At 42.5% G+C, this 22,816-nt stretch overlaps 1 protein-coding gene across 2 annotated transcripts in view; it reads right to left on the bottom strand.

The window, feature by feature from the left end:
- The window catches only part of LOC126248379 (gelsolin, cytoplasmic), a 315,183-nt gene that overhangs the window by 5,674 nt on the left and 286,693 nt on the right, over nt 1-22,816 (bottom strand). For both annotated transcript variants that reach the window (XM_049949318.1, XM_049949317.1), the window contains exons 10-17: nt 19,997-20,114; nt 19,661-19,920; nt 17,592-17,730; nt 16,363-16,457; nt 16,164-16,286; nt 11,004-11,252; nt 2,253-2,363; nt 1,798-1,923 (exon numbers count right to left, since the gene is read on the bottom strand). In XM_049949318.1, coding sequence (XP_049805275.1) covers nt 1,798-1,923; nt 2,253-2,363; nt 11,004-11,252; nt 16,164-16,286; nt 16,363-16,457; nt 17,592-17,730; nt 19,661-19,920; nt 19,997-20,114 — 1,221 coding nt within the window. The remainder of the gene's footprint in view (nt 1-1,797; nt 1,924-2,252; nt 2,364-11,003; nt 11,253-16,163; nt 16,287-16,362; nt 16,458-17,591; nt 17,731-19,660; nt 19,921-19,996; nt 20,115-22,816) is intronic.

Genomic DNA, 22,816 nt, shown 5'->3' with positions numbered 1-22,816 from the left:
TACTCACCTCACCAATCCAGATTTTCTGAGAAATATTTGTTAGCTGATTTCAGGCCATCAGGAGTCTCACTGGAGTATGTATATACTTGACAATATGACAAATTACACAGCTTTGTAAGTGGAAGTTCATGTACCACAATACTTTGACCATGACAGAAAAAAGTTTCTTAGATCAGTGTCTCAATTTTAACATGTTCATTCTGTTGAAGCCAGCTATGTGTTTCAAATAAAATGTGCAGTCTGTAGTAAATCATTTTTCCCCCTTCAAGTACATTATAGCCAATGAATATATGATTATTTCATTTATACACATTTGTTTCTCGAATATGTTTCATTCTGAATGACAACACACAATACTGCACAGTACTTTGAAACTGTACAGCTGCTTTAACATTAATCACCAGTTAATTATTACCCACTTAATGTGTGGACACAGATTGCATGGTGAGTCAAGTGCAGCATGCTACTCTAACACAAACTGAGTGAAGTGAGAATAGCTATTTTACATCTAAGTGCATTGTTGATTGTTAGTTTGCTATATGCACAAGCATCCTTGATCAGCTTTTAAGCAGTACATGGAATAATGACTTCAACTATTCTTAGAATGCTTCAGAAAAAAAGAAGCCATAGATATATTAAATATATTTACATAATTAACAAATGAAACTGAGCAGCATAGGCTAAGGATGTACTACACAATTTACCAACAAAAAGTAAGAATCAAAATAACCACATGATTTTGTAAAAATAAAGATCCTATCAGTGGAGTAGTTTGTTTACAATATCTTCATAAACAATTATCTTCCAGCAAATATCCCAGGTATATGGATTTTCAAGAAGATTATCTTTATAGATGGACAAACTACTCTATGACAGGTGCCAATAAAGAAGCCATTAAATCTCTAAAAATGATCTCGATTTGAAACTTCTCGAAGCCAAAGCTGCTGTTGTCTTGGCACTAACAGCATGACAGAAACACCTCAGATCCATATGTTTATGATTTTAAACTATCTAGACTTGTTAGTATCTTATGGTTCACAAAGAAAGGACAAGGCCCATCACTGGAATATATTGTTTATTTCCTGAGTGATGAAATATAGGAAAGACATTTGTAAATTCTCCATATGCAATTTACAATGTTTGTATATGTCTAACTCCATTCCAGGCATAAAATTAGTTCTTTAAAATAAACTTCGTTAGGAACCACCCATATGCCAAGTAATGCAAAAATAACTGAATAGTGTTATTTTTGTGTGACTGACAGCCCTATTTGATTCCGTATTAAGGTTAGTAACTTAATAAAGACAATGGCTTCCTCATGACAATACTTTCATAAAAAGAAGTAACTAAATAAGATATGGAAAAACTTACAAGCAGTGTGCAGTGAATAAAGAAATTATTCTTTATAGAAATGATGAAAGAAACATAACTGCATACTAATTTTGCAACAATTTAGTAAATATAATCATGCAGTGTTACCCATGTGAATGGGAATACTGACTCCGCATTAACATGCTATCATCTTATACACAATACTATTACAAATTCACATGTATCTGAAATATGTAAACATTTAAACTGCAAGAAATACATTAAAAATGACATTACTGCTACCATACAGTCCCAACTTCCACAGATATTTCTAAAGCACTATACAAATAATGCTATGTAAAAAAAGAATGATATGCAATACATGCCTGTAAATTACAGCACTTATAAAATTAGGGTAGTCAAATAAACATATGGAGCGAAACATTATCATATGAAGAACAGCTGTTTCTGTTACACCTGACGTACCTCCCACATAGTTGGGTCCCAGTCAGGGAACAATGCAGTGAAGCTAACAGGTTCTTCTCCTTGTTTGACTGTGATGATAACACTCCGATCACGGCGCCTATCACTGGGATCCGTCTTCAAGTAGGTCTGAGAATGAAATGAAAGGCTTTTCTCAGGTAACATTTTTTTACTGGCACAATCAGTGTGTTTACAACTTTACTTCATAGTGTTTGACATTTAACAATTAAAGCACATATTATATGGCAATATAAAACATACAACTTTATAAACTATTTTGTGTGTTCCAGAATTACATATAAAAAAATTAGAGGAAAACACAACACCACTTCATTTAACATTTAAATAAAACAAGAAACAACAGAGACCCCCCCCCCCACACACACACACACAAACAAACAAAGAGAGAGAGAGAGAGAGAGAGAGAGAGAGAGAGAGAGAGAGAGAGAGAGAATTACCTCAGCCATTTTGAGGCTCTTTTCCTTTTCTTCTTGTGTTGATCTGCTACCAACCCACACATAAATTTCATCTCCAGAGTCCAGCACCATGATATCATCTTCATCCAAGTCCTGTAAAATGGAACAGTGATGAATACTTCATACATTGCATATGCTTCAGCATTTGGTTGACACAGAGCAGTGGAAACTGTTATTTACTGAGAAATTTTAGGAAGTATTCCAGGTTAAGGTGGAGCAAATGGTAGGGCACAAAACTTTTGCTATTGTGACTATTAGCATATCACACATAGCATAGTGAAATGTGAAATCCCTTTATGCACATTACTTCTATTCAGAGTCTGTCGTTCATCTTTGTACAAGTGTTGGTAATTGTTATATCCTAGCCAGTAATGCCAACCGAGCCCGCTGCCAAAAAGGTTGGCAGCATCAAAGTCCGGACGCCGTCCGCATAAGCAGCGCCAGCGATACAGGAAATCGCCGCATGTCTGCGCGCGCCACCGCTGGCTTCTGCCTTCTTAAGAGCTGGAGTCGCGAGCGCTAGGACGGTTCTGTATTCGCCGCTCAGTTGTAGACTCGCCACCGAATTGTGTACTTGATAGTCAGTTGTGTGTTCATCGCAGCAGATTTATTGTTTGTCGTCAGCCGACGCTGACCTAGCCGCTCCGACTCGAACTAGACAGTTTTCTGTAGACCATGTTCACCACTGTGTTCTGTATCGTCGTTAATAAAGATAAGTACCGACTTTCATTTAATCCGAGTGTTTGGGTTTTCATCTTTCTGTTCACTGTTCCAGCGGACCGGTCGGCCCACTATTAAAAGTGTGGCGGTGACTTCGTAGGCCGTTTCTACAGCGAAGTGTTGTCGCTACGAAGGCCGCCACAAAACTGGCGACGAGGACTTCCGAACTCGTGTGCAGGGCTGGTTTAACTTGTTTCTTGAGATAGAATTTTGGGGGCTGGTTTAATTTGTGTTCACTATGTCTGCCGAATTACAACAGTTGATCTTGTTACAGAGTCAGCAAATACAAAGTCTGGTGGAAGCAATCGCCAAACAAGCGGCTAATCCACCACCACACAATGAACAAGCACAGGCAGCACCGCCTTTTCGTGCTTTTGAGGCATCACGAGAAGAATGGCAAGAATATTTCGCGCAGTTGCAGGCGCACATGTCAGTCTACAAAATCACAGGTAATGAGCAGCAGCTTTATTTAATTTCCACTGCAGGCGTGGAAGTCTATAGACTACTTTGTAAGTTGTTCCCGGAATCCAAGCCAGAAGCTTTAGACTATGACGTTGTTGTTACCAAGCTTGCTGAGTATTTCGAGTCGCGAGTTCATGTGGCAGCGGCCAGATTCAAGTTCTTCAGATTAAAGAAACTGCCACATCAATCTAATAAACAGTGGTTAACAGATTTACGGGGCCTCACCCGTCTGTGCCGATTTAATTGTGTGTGTGGAGCTTCCTACAGTGATGTCATGTTACGCGACGCTATTACTCAAAACATTGCAGATTCTCGTATTCGTGCTGCTATCTTAAAGTTGCCTGACCCGTCATTAGAGACTGTGATGAACATTATTGAAGCCCAAGATACTTTTGACTATGCTGAGTGTGAGTTAGATCAGCCATGTATTTCTCAAATTGCCTGTGCTAAGCAAGTTATGTCACGCCCGCGGCCCCACCGGCAGAGTCAGACTGTAAACACTAGCCGGCCGCGTCATGTTAAACACATTCGTCAGCCGCGTGTGCAAAATGATAGAGTTAAGTCTTGCCCTAAGTGTGTTCTTGCTCATCCTCGTGAACGTTGCCCGTTAAGAAACGCGGTTTGTCACTTTTGTCAAAGGAAAGGACACATCCAGACTGTTTGTTTGCGTAAACGCAAGAACAATTCTAGTGCTGCCCAGCCCATGGATATTCATGTTCTTCAAAGCCAGCCCGCCCAGAAGGTCGCGTTTAAAGACTCTTCCACGGTTCGTGTGGGTAATAAACTTGTTCGCAATAAGCCACCCACCCAGCCCTCTGCTATGCGACCCAAGCGTAATTCAAACGCTGTAAAAAGTAATTTACAGACTGCAAGTGAAGCGGGAGTTGTTGTTCCACCCGCCCAACCCACGAGTTGTCGTAAGCAGTGAACACGCGCTAAACGCGCTGTTTTTGTGTCTTCCACCTCCACTGCACCGATCCAGAGACAGTGTAATAAACTATTTGTGAAGCTACGCATCCAGGATAAGACCTTCAATTTTCAATTAGACACTGGTGCGTCTGTGACTCTCATAAATAGTGCTACGTATGCGGCTATCGGCCGCCCTAAACTTTCAGCGGCAAAACATTCTTTGGCTACTTATAGTGGAGAACACATTCCTGTGTTAGGTGTATGTAGCGTGCCAGCCACATTCCGGGGCAACACAAAAACAGTTTCATTCACAGTGCTCCGCGCTACAGACAGTGTAAACATTTTCGGATTAGACTGTTTTGACTTGTTTGGCCTGTCTATCCAAGACAATGTGTTGCAACTTAATTCTGTTGTTGTTCCTCAAGACAGCATAACCGATTTGTGTAACCGATACAGTGACATATTTAAAGACGAACTCGGTTGTGCTGCGCACTTTTCCGCTCATATTACGTTAAAAGATAATGCTCAGCCTCGATTTTTTCGTGCTCATCCAGTGCCTCACGCCCTCCGGGCACCTGTAGAAGATGAACTTCGTCGTTGGCAAAACAACGGTGTTATTCAACCCGTTTCAGCGAGCCAGTGGGCTTCTCCCTTAGTTATTATAAAGAAACCGTCTGGCAAGTTACGTTTGTGTGCTGATTTTAAGTCGACAGTTAATCCTCAGACTGTCATTGATTCTTTTCCTTTACCTAGACCGGACGAGCTGATGGATAAGTTAGGGGAAGCTCGTTTCTTTTCCAAAATTGATCTCCGTGAAGCATATTTGCAATTGCCCCTCGACGAGCAATCACAACAGTATTTTGTCATAAACACATCGTTGGGGTTGTTCCGTTTTCTGCGTTTGCCTTTTGGTTGTGCGTCAGCTCCAGCTGTTTTTCAGCGTTTTTTGTCCCAACTTTTGGCTAATGTGCCATCGTGTTGCAACTATTTAGACGATATTGTTGTGTCCGGTCGGACGCCTGCTGAACATTTCCGTAATTTGGAGTGTTTGTTTACAGTGTTGTCTCAGGCAGGCCTACGTTGCAACATCGATAAATGTTCATTTTTCCTTACGGAGATGGAGTATCTGGGACATGTTATTAATGCTCAAGGCATTCATCCCTCCCAGTCACATTTAGCAGCTATTCGTGATTTGCCCGCCCCTCTCAATCTGCATGAATTGCAAGCAGTTCTTGGCAAATTGACATATTATATTAGGTTTATACCTAATGCATCACAGATTGCTGCACCGTTGCATCGTCTCCGCCGTAAGAATGTTCCGTTTTTGTGGTCAGCTGATTGCCAATCAGCCTTTCAGCAGCTTAAAGAGGCTTTATTGAATGATTGTTGTCTGGTCCATTACGACCCTAACAAGCCTCTGGTGTTAGCTTGTGATGCCTCTTCTTTCGGCCTCGGTGCTGTGTTGTCTCACCGAGTCGGTAACACCGAACGTCCTATTGTGTTCGCCTCTAAATTGCTAAACAAAGCTCAGTGTAATTATAGCCAATTGGACAAGGAAGCGTTGGCTATTGTGTTCGGTGTCACCAAATTCCATCACTACCTCTATGGTAGACCATTCTATTTAGTCACAGATCACAAGCCCCTGACGTCACTGTTTCATCCGTCTAAACCAGTTCCTCAGCGGACAGCTCAGAGACTACAACGTTGGGCTCTTTTGTTATCACAATACCAGTATGAGATACTGTATCGCCCTACAGCTCAGCATGCAAACGCTGACGCGCTTTCTAGATTGCTGATTGCTGCGGATGAGGTCTTCGATTCCTCTGACGACTCTTGCCATCAGATTGACGCCGATGAGCATCAATCCCTCCGGGATTTTCCGATTGATTATCGTCAGGTGGCACGTGAGACAGCTACGGATCCTCATCTGAGTTTACTATTACGTTTTGTTCAACGTGGTTGGCCGTCCAAGGCGAAGGACATATCGGATCCTGTGGTTCGTCGCTATTATCCGCAACGTCATCTGTTGTCTGTTTCGCACGGAGTTTTGCTGTTACGCACCGAGAATGACCAGCTTCGTGTAGTGGTTCCCCAAGTGCTCCAATCCAAGGTCCTCGACTTGTTGCATCAAGGTCATTGGGGAGTGGTCCGCACCAAGCAGCTAGCCCGCCGTCATTGTACATGGATCGGCATTGATAAGCAGATTACGCAGATGTCTACAGATTGTTCGACGTGTGCCGAACACCAAGCTGCTCCGCCTCAACGCTATTTTGAGTGGGCACGCCCTGCCGGTCCCTGGCAGCGAGTACATATTGATTTCGCTGGCCCATATTGGCATTCTCGTTGGCTCATCGTGATAGATGCATTTAGTAATTTTCCGTTTGTTGTGCCCATGCAGTCTACAACGTCTGCACAAACTATACAGCCGTTGACTTCAATTTTTTGTATTGAGGGTCTTCCAGAAGTTTTAGTGTCCGACAATGGTCCACAATTTACCTCTGCTGAATTTGAAGGTTTTTGTTCTGCCAATGGCATTCGCCATGTTCTTACTCCACCGTTCCACCCTCAATCGAATGGTGCAGCAGAACGTTTTGTACGCACATTCAAGGATCATATGGACCGCCTTCGTGCTACGCACTCTCGTCAGCAGGCCCTCATCACGTTCCTGTCGTCGTACCGGACCACGCCACGCGACGGCCCTTCGCCTGCGGAGCTTCTCCACGGCCGTCGTCATCGCACCCTGCTACGGTTGTTGCACCCCCCGGATCGACCCGCCGCTTCTGAGCATCGCACGCGTTTTCAGCGCAACGACGCCGTTTTTTTCAGAGTTTATCACGGTCGCCGTCGTTGGGAACGTGGTACCGTGATAAGTGTCCAGGGTCGCGGTTTTTATACTGTTCAAGGTGCTACTGGGGTGCACAGGAGGCATCAGAACCAGTTGCGCCGCGCTGGCCGCCCGGATTCTGCCGCTCGTTCTTTGTCCACAGATTTGGTCCGCGGCGGGTTCCAGCCGCGCCTTCCGACTTCGCTGCCGCCCCCAGGGCAGCAGCAGCAGCCGTCGCTGCTACCACGCCGACAGCCCGTCCCGTTGATGCCTCCCACGCAGCTTCATACGGGAGCGCCCCGGGTGGTCGCTCCAGCGCCTGCGGTCCCTCTTCGGTCGCCACCGCCTTCGGAGCTGATGGACGTCGACCCCTCAGCCGGGCCGCCTTCCCAAGCGGTGGCTGTGCAGCCTGTACTGCAGCCGCTTTCCTTGGGCACCCCCAAGGAGTCCGACACCGCAGCGCCTTGTCCGGCGCCCACTCAGCAGCCGTCGATGCAGCGTCAGGAGACGCTGCTTCTCTTCGTGGGTCCCGACGCCCCGTCGCGTCCAGTACCAGAAGCTGCGCCCGTGGTCACAGGCGTGCACCCTGACCTCGGTTTTCAGTCGGTGTTTTCCGAGGCCCCGCGCAGCCAATGCTGGGGTGCAGGCCGGGGACTGCCACCGACAACAGTCTCCTCCCCGGTCTCTTCTGCTACGTCTGCGGCCAGACCCCTCCCCCGCCGTCGACGCTCGCCACGTCATTATTCAACGACGGTGCGGCGATTTGGGGGGGAGGAGTGTTATATCCTAGCCAGTAATGCCAACCGAGCCCACTGCCAAAAAGGTTGGCAGCATCAAAGTCCGGACGCCGTCCGCATAAGCAGCGCCAGCGATACAGGAAATCGCCGCATGTCTGCGCGCGCCACCGCTGGCTTCTGCCTTCTTAAGCGCTGGAGTCGCGAGCGCTAGGACGGTTCTGTATTCGCCGCTCAGTTGTAGACTCGCCACCGAATTGTGTACTTGATAGTCAGTTGTGTGTTCATCGCAGCAGAGTTGTTGTTTGTCGTCAGCCGACGCTGACCTAGCCGCTCCGACTCGAACTAGACAGTTTTCTGTAGACCATGTTCACCACTGTGTTCTGTATCGTCGTTAATAAAGATAAGTACCGACTTTCATTTAATCCGAGTGTTTGGGTTTTCATCTTTCTGTTCACTGTTCCAGCGGACCGGTCGGCCCGCTATTAAAAGTGTGGCGGTGACTTCGTAGGCCGTTTCTACAGCGAAGTGTTGTCGCTACGAAGGCTGCCACAAAAGTAATATCTTAGTCACAATGAATTTGTACCATGTTTCTGCTTTCTGCTAATACCAAATCTATTCCCATACAATTTCAAATTGTCATCAACATTATAAATTGATTCATAAGGATAATCAAAAACACATTTTTCTGAGGTGTGCCTATCCAGGTTTCACCCCTAGACTTAGCCTTCATTGGATGATATACTGTAGAGCCAAAGAAACTGGTGCACATGCCCAATATCGTGTAAGAGCTCGAGGGGGTGGAGATCTCTTCTGAACAGCATGTTGTGAGGCATCCCAGATATGCTTAATAAGGCTCATCTCTGGGTAATTTGGTGGCCGCTGGAACTGTTTAAACTCAGAGGAGTGTCCCTGGAGGCACTCTGTAGCAGTTTTGGATGTGTCGGGTGTCGCATTGTCCCGCTGGAATTGCCCAAGTCTGTTGGAATTCACAATGGACATGAATGGAGACAGGTGACCAGACAAGATGCTTATGTACATGTCACCTGTCAGTCATATCTAGATTTATCAGGGATCCCATATCACTCCAACTGCTCATGCCCCACGCCATTACAGAGCCTCCACCAGCTTGAACAGTCCCCTGTAGACACACAGGGTGCACGGATTCATGAGGTTGTCTCCATACCCATACACATCCATCTGCTCGATACAATTTGAAACGAGACTCGCCTGACTAGGCAACATGTTTCCAGTCATCAACAGTCAAATGTCTGTTTATGGGGCCAGGCTAGGCTTAAAGCTTTGTGTTGTGCAGTCATTCCGGATACCTCTGTGGGCTCCGAAAGCCCATTTTGATGATGATTCATTGAATAGTTCGCACGCCAACACTTTGATGTCCCAACATTTAAATCTGCAGCAATTTGCAAAAGGGTTGCACTTCTGTAATGGTGAACGATTCTCTACAGTTGTCATTGGTCCTGTTCTTGCACAATCTTTTTCCGGCCGCAGCGATGTCAGAGATTGGATGTTTTACCGGATTCCTGATGTTCACGGTTCGCTTGTGTAATGGTCGTCGTATGGGGAAAAATCCCCACTTCATTGCTACCTCGGAGATGCTGTGTTCCATCGCTTGTGCACTGACTATAACACCACATTCAAACTCACTCACATCCTGATCACTTCCCGTTGTAGCAGCAGTAACCTATCCAACAACTGCGCCAGACACTTGTTGCCTTATGTAGGTGCAGCCGATCGCAGCGCCGTATTCTGCCCATTTACATATCTCTGTATTTGAATAGGCATGCTATACCAGTTTCTTTGATGCTTCAGTGTATATTAGCTTTGGTCTGTAAGGAAGCTTAGTTCTATATCTAATCTCAAGTTCCAAAAGAGCTGATAATTTTAATGCCATAGCTGAAGACAGGAAAAAGAAAAACTAGTTCTTTGAGTATCTGCAATTTGTCCCTTTGCAGTTTCTGATGGATACTAGTGTAAACCCAAAGTGGCACTGGCTCCTCTCATCTGGAACCTTGGTCTGAGGATGGTCATAATGACCAAAACCAGTTACTGGCATATATAAAATGAATTTGTCATCTCTACTGCTACTCTCTACTATTATATTGCGTATGTTTGTCACATTCTATCATGATGCCAAAAACTCTTATTTGTCCATTTTCTGTAGCATGTGTCCATCAATGAATACAAATGGTTAAAATCAGATATTTTTGAACACCTTATATGGTTGAATTTTTGGTATAGCCTCTCCACATTTTCATCCCCACAGGTAATGTGTGACCAATTTTCTGAAAATTTCTTGTAAGACAAGCAATTACTTTTCCCTTTCTTTGCAGCAAATGTGTTTAATACTTTAGACTTGGTTGTTGTCAATGAAACTGACAAGGCTGATTCCTGCAGTTATTACTGTGCTGATCTGCAACATTCAGTCAAATCTTTATTTCATCTTAGTTATGTTTCACAGTGGTCCAATGCATACATATTTCATTCACTTGGTGGAGAAGAGAAAGGGTAAATAATAGTTGCAAATGAAAGGTAGTGTGAACTATACCATTTATAAGATGGAACATTATCTTCATTAATAATGCCACTCACAATGATTCAAACATCTGCATAGAGTACAAAACAATGTCTCTTCAGTTTTTTAAGAAAAGGAAAAGTCTCAGAGGAGAGGTCAGAACAGTACGATGAGGATACAAGTTTCGGGGCTTCTCTAATGCATAATTAAAAAGTCACAAAAAGTGTGGCCATAAATTACTATGCAGCAGTCTTCTTTTATTCTGCAGTATTTCAACTTTGAATCAAAAACATTACAATTTTTTCACTGTGGAACTTTCATATTGTTATAGCCTAAACTGATGATTGTGTGTCCCACCTATGATTTTGTTAACTCTTCAAGAATATCACCTGGCAAATGAACTATTAGTGGAACTGTTGCCCTATTAAATACAAATTAATTTCTGCCAGTTATTCAAATTATAAAAAACAATTATTTTTCCCGAAAATGCATCCTGACATTATCAGCAAGAATTTAACATCACAAAAGTATAAGAACAATTTGTCATTTACCTCCTGCTTATAATGAGGGATCTCTTCAACTCTGAATCTACCGGTAATTGTAATCCTGCAATGGAAAAGTCTGGGTCCAAGAAGAGGAATTCCTTGAGCATCAAATTCTGATATATAATCTCCCTTGCCTCCAAGAGCTCCCCAGAATTCATCTGGCTCATCTCCTTCATTTATAGTAGTTACAGTAACATCTGGTGAAACAAGGGCACTTGCATGTGCTCCAAATTCTTTTTCCTCATCATTTGAAAGCTGGAAAAAAAAATTGTTTTTTGTCATTATATTCTGTTGGTTATGACTAATAAAACTTAAAATATACCAGTATGAACAGGAAAATATATATATATATATATATATATATATATATATAGAGAGAGAGAGAGAGAGAGAGAGAGAGAGAGGGAAACATTCCACGTGGGAAAAATATATCTAAAAACAAAGATGATGTGACTTACCGAACGAAAGCGCTGGCAGGTCGATAGACACACAAACAAACACAAACACACACACACACACACACACACACACACACACACACACACAAAAAATTCAAGCTTTCGCAACAAACTGTTGCCTCATCAGGAAAGAGGGAAGGAGAGGGAAAGACGAAAGGATGTGGGTTTTAAGGGAGAGGGTAAGGAGTCATTCCAATCCCGGGAGCGGAAAGACTTACCTTAGGGGGAAAAAAGGACGGGTATACACTCACGCACACACACACACACACACATATCCATCCACACATATACAGACACAAGCAGACATCTCACAAGCAGACTTCAAATATGTCTGCTTGTGAGATGTCTGCTTGTGTCTGTATATGTGTGGATGGATGTGTGTGTGTGTGTGTGTGCGCGCGCGCACGAGTGTATACCCGTCCTTTTTTCCCCCTAAGGTAAGTCTTTCCGCTCCCGGGATTGGAATGACTCCTTACCCTCTCCCTTAAAACCCACATCCTTTCGTCTTTCCCTCTCCTTCCCTCTTTCCTGATGAGGCAACAGTTTGTTGCGAAAGCTTGAATTTTGTGTGTGTGTCTATCGACCTGCCAGCGCTTTCGTTCGGTAAGTCACATCATCTTTGTTTTTTTGTTTTTTTTTTTTTTTTTTTTTTGCTCGTAAGTTGTGTGTGCTGTAGTAAGATAATCTTACATAATATTTTTCATTCATAATGTCTACAATTTTAAAACTCTCAAGACTTTCTAAAGTGATTTCATTTGTGTAATGTTAGTATATATTCCACATTTGGTCATTCTTATCTAAACATACGCAGACTGGGTCATTTGCTGTCCTGTATATATTTTGCAGATTTTTCACCAATTTTGTGGTCATGGTTATGAAATGATGTTTTTTCTTTACTCACAAGGGACTTCGCTTGATAAATCATTTTTATTCCATTATTTAAGTAGATCTTTCATAATGTAACTTTGGTAGCTGTAACACCTTGGTTCAGTTTAGAGTGATAAAAGCTACAGAAAGAAAAATTTAAAATTAAGAATAGAATTTTTAGAGGGGAAAATAGTGTAGAATCAGAGTTCGGTAATTGCAGATCAAAATTATAGTATATCAGCAAGTAGTTTAACGTCTAAGTACAGCAAACCCACGGAAGCTCCGTCATGGAGAAGGCAGAGACGTTAAACTCTTGTGATTAAAAACCTATAAAAAGACCTGATCGTCATTATTGCCGCCTTTTTTTTTTCCCTTGATTGTTTCGTTAAAGGGCGGGGAACCCGTGTCATTCAGTGAGACAATAATTACATTGGACTTTATCATGTTAAGATTCACTATAAACTGTTAGAATATTATGGAGATTAAAAGTTATGTAGTGTATGATCTCTGACTGTTGGTAGCAATGGAGTATTAAGGGGATTTTAGGACTTTGTATGTCCGTAAAGTTCCAATCTAGCACTAGACAGAAACTCAAATTATCTGCCGATACGAGTGAATTCGGAGGTACCAGTATTCAGATATTAATGTGTGGACTTTTGAAAGTGTCATGTGCCATTAGTTGCGAATCTGGACGTAGAGCGTGTGCATTTCGGCATTTGCGGACTATTTAGATTCCTCCAGGCTAGGAACCTTTTAAATAGACCATCATCCATCACCATCTTAATCCTTGAATATAGAGTGAAAGTGAAATACAAGAGTGTTGTACTTATTTCATTTACCTAGTACTAATCAGTGAAGGTTTTACAGAACCAAAGCTATTCAGCAGTAAGTCAGCACCATCTAGCGGAAAGCATAGGCATTAACTAATACGCTAACTGAAGTGAACGTTTTCATGTTTTACGGACAGCTTAATATGAACTTTTTTGACTCTTTGACGTCCCCACTCCCTGCGAAAGGTGGCGCAGGCTGTCTTAATCATAAAAGGGGAGAGTTTTAGCTGGGCAAATTACTAAATAAAGGCGATATTTACAAGACTCGCAGTAATAGCAAAACACAAGGCCCGCACCTCATCGGAGAGTTGTCGCTGTCACGTCAGGAAGTAAAGCCAGCAAACCTACTGATGATACGTATCTACGGGCAGACGTTGACATGGAGTACCTAAAAAGGGAACCACAAGAGAGTTGGGGATGCTTCAAAGTTTGACTCTTAGCCATTGAAATGAAAACTGAGATATCCCAAGTGAAAGGTTCAATGCTACTTACCAGTAGATATTTCTTCTATTTTATGATCTTTTTTCACACTTTGAATGGAAGATTAAATGCGATTTTGAAAGGTTTTAGATTTCTCATGCATTAATCTATACTTTCTGAATTATTTATATACTATTTTTAAACTTTACCAGCTCAAGAGTTGGTGTTGCTGTTCTTCAATATAAGAGTCATAAAGTATTTTGTTCTGTAGCAATAACCGAGTCTTGCCCTAGAGGGACACAGAACTAAGGCAGCTTACTGAAGGGGAGCACACACCCTGGCCACAACCAGTCATTAAAACCAATGTCACATCCTGAGACCAGCACATATTCATTTCGCTCCACTTGATGCTGGACTGTCCTGTAGGACAACCATCCCTACTTGATGTGGACTATGTATGTGAATGTTCTTTGGACTGTGTGTGACCATGCTATTGAAATTTGCTTTGAATTTGTTATAGACTGCCACCTCAGACTTTTATCTGTATTGATATTTCACATGTTGTATTCCTGTACTGACATGTAAGTGTGTGTGTTTAATTCCTGCCCAATGTTGCCATGTCACTGAATTTTTTCTTGTTCACTTTACATCTGTGGGGACACTAAATGTTAGCTCCCTCAAAACACTTAGCATCTGTTAGTCGTGAAGGCTTGGGAAACAACATGTGTAAGCTGTGGCTTCAAAGACTTCTGTGCCTCTTATACTGATTTTAGTTTTGTTGTAATAAACCTGATAAAATGTCATAAAGATGATAATATTTTAAAGACATTTGAATGTATTTCAAACACATCTGATGAACCTAATTGCATCATTATATTAATTTCACAAAAGTAAGTTCACTGTCAACACACTGAGTTTCTTGACACACTCTCAAGTTGAATAGCATGAATAGCAGCTAACTGTAGGTATACGCTATGGTTAATAGAAACCTTTGTCATTATAGATCTCTCAAATCTTTAGCAATATGAAGTTAGGGATGCTGTCCATGACCAGTTACTGGTTTAGAAACGAACTGAGTGGTACAAAACAGTTTGTTTGGGAGGGGGGACCTGCACCCTGCAATCTAATACTCTCAGTACAATGTGTGTGTCACAAAGGGATCATTTTTTTGTCCTATCTTTTTATATTAGTCATAAATGACCTCCCAAAGCTACATTCTTGTGTAGAGATGTTACGAAGGTACCGATAATCAGTGGTAAGGACAACTCAGATATCCAGGAAAATATTTCTTACGATTTTGGTTCAGAGTGAAAAGTTTGCCACAAACAATAATAAAAAAATGAGCTTTTATCTGAGACAAAAAGATACACAATTAGTATAATTTACATGTAGATGGAAATATTAGCACAGGGCAGAACTTCATGCACCATGCTGCACATTAGGGTTACACTAAACAGGAAACTGCATACAGACATTTTGTTGCAAGAGCTTGGAAAAGTTTGTTAGTTATTGTGATCAGCACACGATACAACCCTTGAAACTCGTGTACTATGCATACACTGTGTGTGTTTGAGCTATGGTCTAATTTTATCTCAATATCATGTCCTTTTCAAATTATAGAAGCAAGCAGTGAGAATGTGCTCCTACCAAATTACTGTTTGTGTTGGAGAAAGTAGTCTTAATGGTTGCTAATACGTCAGCCTGATGTAAAAAAAGTTCTGCCTTCATTTTAACTGTGGTTATATGTGATTATGGTATTCAAGATGGATGTAATTGCTCAAAACCAGGTGGTAATGATAATATCCATCAACAAAATTTAAGTAAAAACAGCATAATACTGATATGAATTTCCTATTACTAAATTATGCCCCAGTGTTCTGAAATAAATTCAAAACCTCTGTTGGATGTTACATGCATAGGGAGAAAGACTTATTGACAGTGGCCCATCAAACACTACAAACAGGCTCTGAGGCCATCGTTGTGGACTGTGTGCCAGCATTATGTCTCCTTACCAAACTCATGCTTAGCACAGAGACTGTGGTCTCACTATAACCATCTACACTTCACAGTTGCTGACACATCACACATGCAATGGAATAATGCATCAACAAGCCGTATTTACTAGGATGTATATTAAGGTATCAGTATTAGCCCTCCATACTGTTCACAATGCTTATGAACAAAATTGGGAATTGTTTAATGTGAACATATTATCAGTGTGCAATGAGAAGAAAAAGTCAGTTTTGAAAGTTCAGAGAACAAAGATGCAGAAAGAGCATAACTGGAGCAGGACAAAGAAGAAAGGCAGATACCTCATGTCATGAACAGATAATCTGCTGTGTCATCAAAGATTGCAGAGGAAATGACAGAATGCAGGTTATGGGACTCAAGAAGTAAACTTTCCAACTATAACACTTAATCGGCTTCTTGTTTTAGCCATTGCTGTAGTCCAATTGAATCTATATCTCTGTCAGTAAAGTTAAATTATGTAAGCACTTATGCCACTATTATCATCAGAATGTGTCTGTCACCAATATCTTCTTCTGATGGAAAATGTTTATATGGGATAATGTGGACTTAAAGAGTGTTACCTTTCCAAGCCACACAAAGGTTTTTCCAGGTATTTCCAGCACAAACACATCATCTGACTGTAGAGAAGACGCTACTTCAGGAACTTGTACAGCCCTTACATCATCTGGACAGGTACCACGAACCTAGAAAATTTCAGTGTTAATAATACCTGTTTTATTATTTAAGTGAAAAATGTTCAAAATTTCCTTGGTAACTAACCTGGAAGAGTCTTGTTCCATCAGTATCGTAAGTGTCATGATCACGCAAATTTTTGAAACCACTAGCTTTTCCACCCATGAAGATGATCATTTTACCTAGAAAAAAAGAGAAAAGAAGAAGAATAAGAATAAGAAGAAGAAGAAGAAAAGAAAAAAGAAATCACAGTTATCAGCATTTCAGTTGGTGTATAGTGGAATATTCAATGAAACTGTTGAATACAAAATATTACATTCTCAAATCATTGGACATTTACATTTATTTATTAACTTAAAATTTCCACAATTAGTTTCCCCATAATAAAAGTTGGATGTTCTACAAATTTAAGTAACTGTTGACAGTGTAAAATGTAATTGTAAAATGTGAACTTTCACAGTGGGAAATGTCACAATTAATAAAAGGTTCTCAACTATTCTGTTGTGATTGAATGGATTTCACATTTAAATCTAATGTTTCGCCTCCAACTGTGGAGGAAATTTTGAAGGGGGATCATGGCTTGTTTGAGTGTCTGATTCACACCCTGGCTCATTACTGACTGCAGTAAAATTCCATTTACATGTGCTTCCACACAGTGGTGTGATGTCACATGCTTTGAATACCCGAACGCAATTGGTCATTGCCAATCATCATCGTCCCAATGGTGGAAGACCAGTATGCTAAATCCAAACTTCATTCAATTTCATGCCCTCCTCCTTCCCATTGAAATTTCTGGGGTATTTTACAATCTCTATGGCCCCTCTGTATAGCTTTTCATGGTACCCACTAGTGGCTGCCAGTACTCTAGTTCAATCAAACAACGTGGTCGGTCTCCTGGCTGCAAAGGATATTCTGCAACAGCTGATCTGTCAGTCTCCCCCTTCTACAATTTTAACTGGTGACAATAGCAAGAGTTCCATTTACACGCTTTGTCAAATTACTAAAATGACTCGTTTCATACTTCACGACTATCGAGTACATGTTCAACCGGATGGTGGTGATCACTTGATTGAACACACACTTTATGGTGCTTTTTAAAAAAAGGGGGGGGGGAAGGTCTTCCCTATGAAGATTCTGTTATTGCTTTAAAATTTCTAGGTTGGCATATAAAATACTCAACAGTAACTTCTATTACTGCCCTGCCTTCTCGATCTAACATACCACAGCAGAGCATTGCATCACACTGTGTCATACTAATAGAGTCCTGTATGCAAGAGATGGTGGTTTATCAGAAGGTATGCAAAATAGACCTTTACCTTTAAATATTCTTAAGAAATGCCTTGGTTCATTGCCCTGTGTAACTCTGACTTGAACAGCTTTTCCACCAACTTCATCATCAAGTCTTACAGCATGAATTGCAGAAGCTGCTCTTTCATCTTGAGTGCTATCTTTGCCCTGAAAAGCATGTTAATACATGAAAACTACATTTAACTTCACAGAATTCATACATCATCATCTCAGTGATCTTCATTTAAGATTTAAGTTTCCTCTCCTACAGAACTTTTGTTTTAATGGTGCCGAAACTCTCATTCACTCCAACAATGAATTTAGAAAACAGAATCTGAATCATCAAGAAATGAATTGAAAGTGCCAATATGGCTGACTGGATATTCTAATGAGGCATTTGATCATGTAACTGCCAGATCTCCAGATCTAATAACAACAATGTTACAAAAAGGAGAGATAGCTATTCACCATATAGTGGAGATGATAGAGGCCTGGGGTGGGGGAACCAGAGTTATAAATGTGAGCTTTCAAACAAAAGGCCTTCTTTTAATGTAGGAAAAAGGACAATTTTGTCACAAGCACAACTCACCTTGATGGGAGAAGCAATCTGGGTGGTAGTTGGGAGGGGGAGGGGGAGGGGGGGGGAGGAGAAGATTGTAGCAGGGAGGGTGAGGGACAGCATGATAGGGGTGTGTGAGGCTGTAGCCCTGCTTGTGCGAGAACACACGCATGTGGTGGGGACAGGGCAGGGCTTGAAGGTGCAGTCAAGGGAGTAGGAGGGAGCCGAGAAGTAGAGAAGAGGCAAAAAAATGGAGAGACTAGTTTGTGTGCAAGTGGAAAAGAAGATTGCATATGGCTGGTGTATAAGCAGAGAGAGTGATTGGTGGGGGATGGACAGGGACTAGTGAAGGTTGAGGCCAGGCGGTTATGGGAATGTAGAATATATTGAAGGGAGAGTTACCACCTGTACCATTCATTCATAATGGCTGGTGTTGGTAGGAAGAAAAGTGTGGCATCTGGATCTTCGCTACTGACACCAGACTTTCTGAATTGGACAGGTGTCCCTGCAACACATCCTACATTCCTGTAACCCCTGTCTTCCACCTTCACTAGTCCCTGTACTTCCCTCACCTATCCCCTTCCCTTCTCCTACTCTAGAACTACACAGCCTTATATTCCATTAAGACATCCACCAGTCTCTCTTTTTCCTCTTCTACTATGCTCCTTTTACACTCCCCCACCCCCCTGAAAAACTCCAGATTGCAGTTAAAGCAACCCTACCCTGTCCCGACCATGTCCCCCTCATGCTCTCACAAGAAACACTACACCCTCCCCCCCCCATCCTGCTCTCCCCCCTCCCCACACCAGTCTCCTCCTTCACTCCACTACTCAGACTACTGCTCCCACCAGGTGCAGTTGCTCGCCCTCTGGTCTCCGTGGTTAGATAGATAGAGAGAGAGAGAGAGAGAGAGAGAGAGAGAGAGAGAGAGATATATAACTTCAATTTTAGTTTTACAGACAGAGCATTTAACATGGTAAATAAAAAAATTAAGAGCCAGAAGGAAGACCTTTATTGGCCTCATTTTGCAAAAAATGATATTTTCAGGTGTATACAATTTTGGCTGTGGTATCAACCAACAAATTTTATGTTAAAGGGACTAATGAAGTTTCTTTTCATTTGATCCCTGTTTTCATGCAAACAAACTACTTTTCACTATAACTTACATTGTTGCTTCTCTTTTGCACAATATTAGTTAAACAATAAATTAGATGAACCTTACATAATAAATCAGCAAATCTAATAATAACAATAATAATAATAATAATAACTGATAAACCAGTTTACATTGTATTTTCTTTACATATACTAAATATATTTTACCCACATGAAAAGTAGGTGCAGTTTGATTACCGAGGCAGAATGAATGAGAATACATATAGTATTTTAATGCAAATAGGTATAGCTGAAGATGAGGCTTGTACAGTAGCCACAAAATCTATCTTGCTCCAATAAAAAAACTTAAGATCATTTAATTGCAGTCCAAGGCAAATTCATTCTCCTCTCACTTTTTGTAACTTGTTTATGCAAGTTGCATACCTGCCAGAAGTAGATTATGTAGCTTTGTCGTCTGTCTTTCTCATATGTATACTTTATCACGTAAGAGTCGCCACCAAAGAACATTCCATATGTAGCAGGATCAATTGGCACTAATTCAAAATCTTCAATTCGATATACTTCTGCTTTTCCTGAGCCATCATCAGGCATAAAACCAAAGGCTCTGCCAGCATTCTTAGCTAGAAGTCTTATTTTTTCGGCATGTAGAGAGCTGGGATCAAAATCTGGCTCAGGCATGCTTGCTAGTGACAAAAAATAATTAATTAAACATTATATGTAAACTGGGATGAGTTAAAGATTTTAGTTCTCCCAACTTACCTGCAATTTGCTCCACTGTATAGATCCTTCCTAGACCAATTTGATCACCTGTCTCTCTCCAGCCACTGAAATATTGTTTGAATGTTGATGGTTCTCCACCTTCTACTATTCGTTGAACCTGGAGGGGAAAGAAAGCAATACTGAAATTCTTTCATGTCTTCCATGAAGTACACTGGGCAGAATAGTAGTATTAGTATTAGTATTAGTAGTAGTAGTAGTAGTAGTAGTAGGCTGTACTGACTGCAGATTTTTTTTTTTTTTTTTTTTTTTTTTTTTTTTTTTTTTTGTTTTAGGGCGCAAAACTGCTATGGTCATTAGCGCCCGGTCCGTGACTGAGGAAATAATAAAAACTGAAAATGGAAAACAGCAAAAATGGGAACGAAACTCAAAAAATTGGAGACACTAAAAGCAGAAACAAGGCTTAAAAGTCCACTACAGAGAGGGGTTGATGGTCCCCGATAAAACTTCAAATGACTGACGTCATTTCACTGTCACTAATAAACTGGAGAACGCGGTCGGCTGAGCGCGTGTCATCTGCTAAAATCGACGATAGATCAGGCGATAGCTGTAGACGGGAGCGTAACGGATTAAAATAGGGGCATTCAATTAAAAGGTGTCTTACCGTCCACAGCTGAGAGCAGTGGGGACAGAGTGGGGGAGGATCGCCGCTTAAAAGATGTCGATGGCTAAAAAGACAGTGCCCTATCCGGAGTCTAGCTAAAATTACCTCCTCCCGATGACGCGTTCGGGAGGAAGAGGTCCAAGCGCAAGGAAGGGCTTTCACTTCCCGCAATTTATTTCGGGGAAGTGTTGACCAATGCGCATGCCATAAATGAGCAACTTGGCGACATAAACCGCTCCGTAGATCGGTGAAGGGAAGCGACTGAATAGCTGGCCGAGGAAGAGAAACTGCAGCCTTGGCTGCTATATCAGCCGCCTCATTCCCACAGATACCAGCGTGTCCCGGGAGCCAGAGGAACGCCACCGAGACGCCCCCCAGGTGCAGCAAGCGCAGACAGTCCTGAATCCGGTGGACCAGAGGGTGCACAGGGTAAAGAGCTTGGAGACTGAGGAGAGAGCTGAGAGAATCTGAGCAGATTACGTACTGTATCCGCTGATGGCGGCGGATGTAGTGGACAGCCTGGAGAACAGCGAAAAGCTCCACAGTATAAACCGAACACTGGTCGGGAAGCCGAAAGTGATTTGGGGCGTCGCCAAAAATATAGGCACTCCCTACACCCAACGATGTTTTCGAGCCGTCGGTGTAAATAAAGGTGGCGTCCGTCATTTGTGCACATAGAGCAGCAAATGCCCGACGATAAACAAGTGAAGGTGTACCATCCTTGGGAAATTGACAAAGATCACGGAGCAGACAGATCCGGGGACGGAGCCAAGGCGGTGCTGTACCCCAAGTTGTCAAGAAGGTTTTAGGAAAGCGGAAGGAAAGAGAATGGAGCAGTTGACGGAAGCGGACTCCCGGGGGTAGTAGGGAGGAGGAGCGGCCTGCATACCCTACATCAAAGGAGGCGTCGAAAAAAGGGCCATGGGCTGGATTAGCAGGCATGGAAGACAGATGGCTAGCATAACGACTCAGAAGGACCGCTCGCCGATTGGACAGCGGAGGTTCTGCAGTCTCAGCATAAAGGCTTTCCACAGGGCTAGTGTAAAAAGCTCCAGACGCTAAACGTAATCCACGGTGGTGGATAGAGTCGAGACGCCGAAGAATAGACGGCCGAGCAGAGGAGTAGACTATGCTTCCATAGTCCAATTTCGAGCGCACTAAGGCGCGATAGAGGCGGAGAAGGACCACTCGGTCCGCTCCCCAGGAGGTACCATTCAGGACACGGAGGGTGTTGAGCGTTCGCAGACAGCGAGCCGAAAGATAGGAAACGTGGGAGGACCAGCACAGTTTTCTGTCAAACATAAGACCCAAGAATTTAGTGACGTCTGAAAACGGAAGGTTGACAGGACCTAGATGTAAGGAGGGCGGAAGAAACTCCTTACGTCACCAAAAATTAATACAAACGGTCTTACTGGGAGAAAAACGGAAGCCGGTTTCGAGGCTCCAAGAGTGGAGGCGATCGAGACATCCTTGAAGACGTCGTTCAAGAAGGCTGGTCCGTTGAGAGCTGTAGTAGATCGCAAAATCGTCCACAAAGAGGGAGCCCGAGACATCAGGAAGGAGACAATCCATAATTGGATTTATAGCGATGGCAAACAGTACAACACTCAGCACGGAGCCCTGGGGTACCCCGTTTTCTTGAGAGAAAGTACGGGAGAGAGTAGTGTTCACCCGCACCCTAAATGTCCGCTCTGCCATAAATTCGCGAAGAAAAAGGGGCAGCCGGCCTCGAAAGCCCCAAGAGAACAGTGTGCGGAGGATGCCTGTCCTCCAACAGGTATCGTATGCTCTCTCCAGATCAAAAAATATTGCTACCGTTTGGCGTTTCCGGAGAAAATTGTTCATGATATAAGTGGAGAGAGCAACAAGATGGTCAACTGCAGAGCGATGCTTTCGGAATCCGCATTGGGCAGGTGTTAAAAGACTGCGGGATTCTAGCCACCAAGCTAAACGGTAATTCACCATACGCTCCAAAATCTTACAGACACTACTCGTGAGAGAAATGGGGCGATAGCTAGAGGGGAGATGTTTGTCCTTTCCAGGTTTCGGAATGGGAACGACAATAGCTTCCCGCCATCGTCTGGGAAAAGTACTGTCGGTCGAAATTCGATTATAAAGGCGAAGGAGGTAACGCAGACTATGGGTTGATAAATGCAGCAACATTTGGACATGGATACCATCCGGTCCTGGGGCGGAGG

The sequence above is a fragment of the Schistocerca nitens genome, chromosome 3 (assembly GCF_023898315.1).
Source record: "Schistocerca nitens isolate TAMUIC-IGC-003100 chromosome 3, iqSchNite1.1, whole genome shotgun sequence".
Taxonomy (NCBI): Eukaryota; Metazoa; Arthropoda; class Insecta; order Orthoptera; family Acrididae; genus Schistocerca; species Schistocerca nitens.
This window is presented reverse-complemented; position numbering and strand designations above follow the sequence as displayed.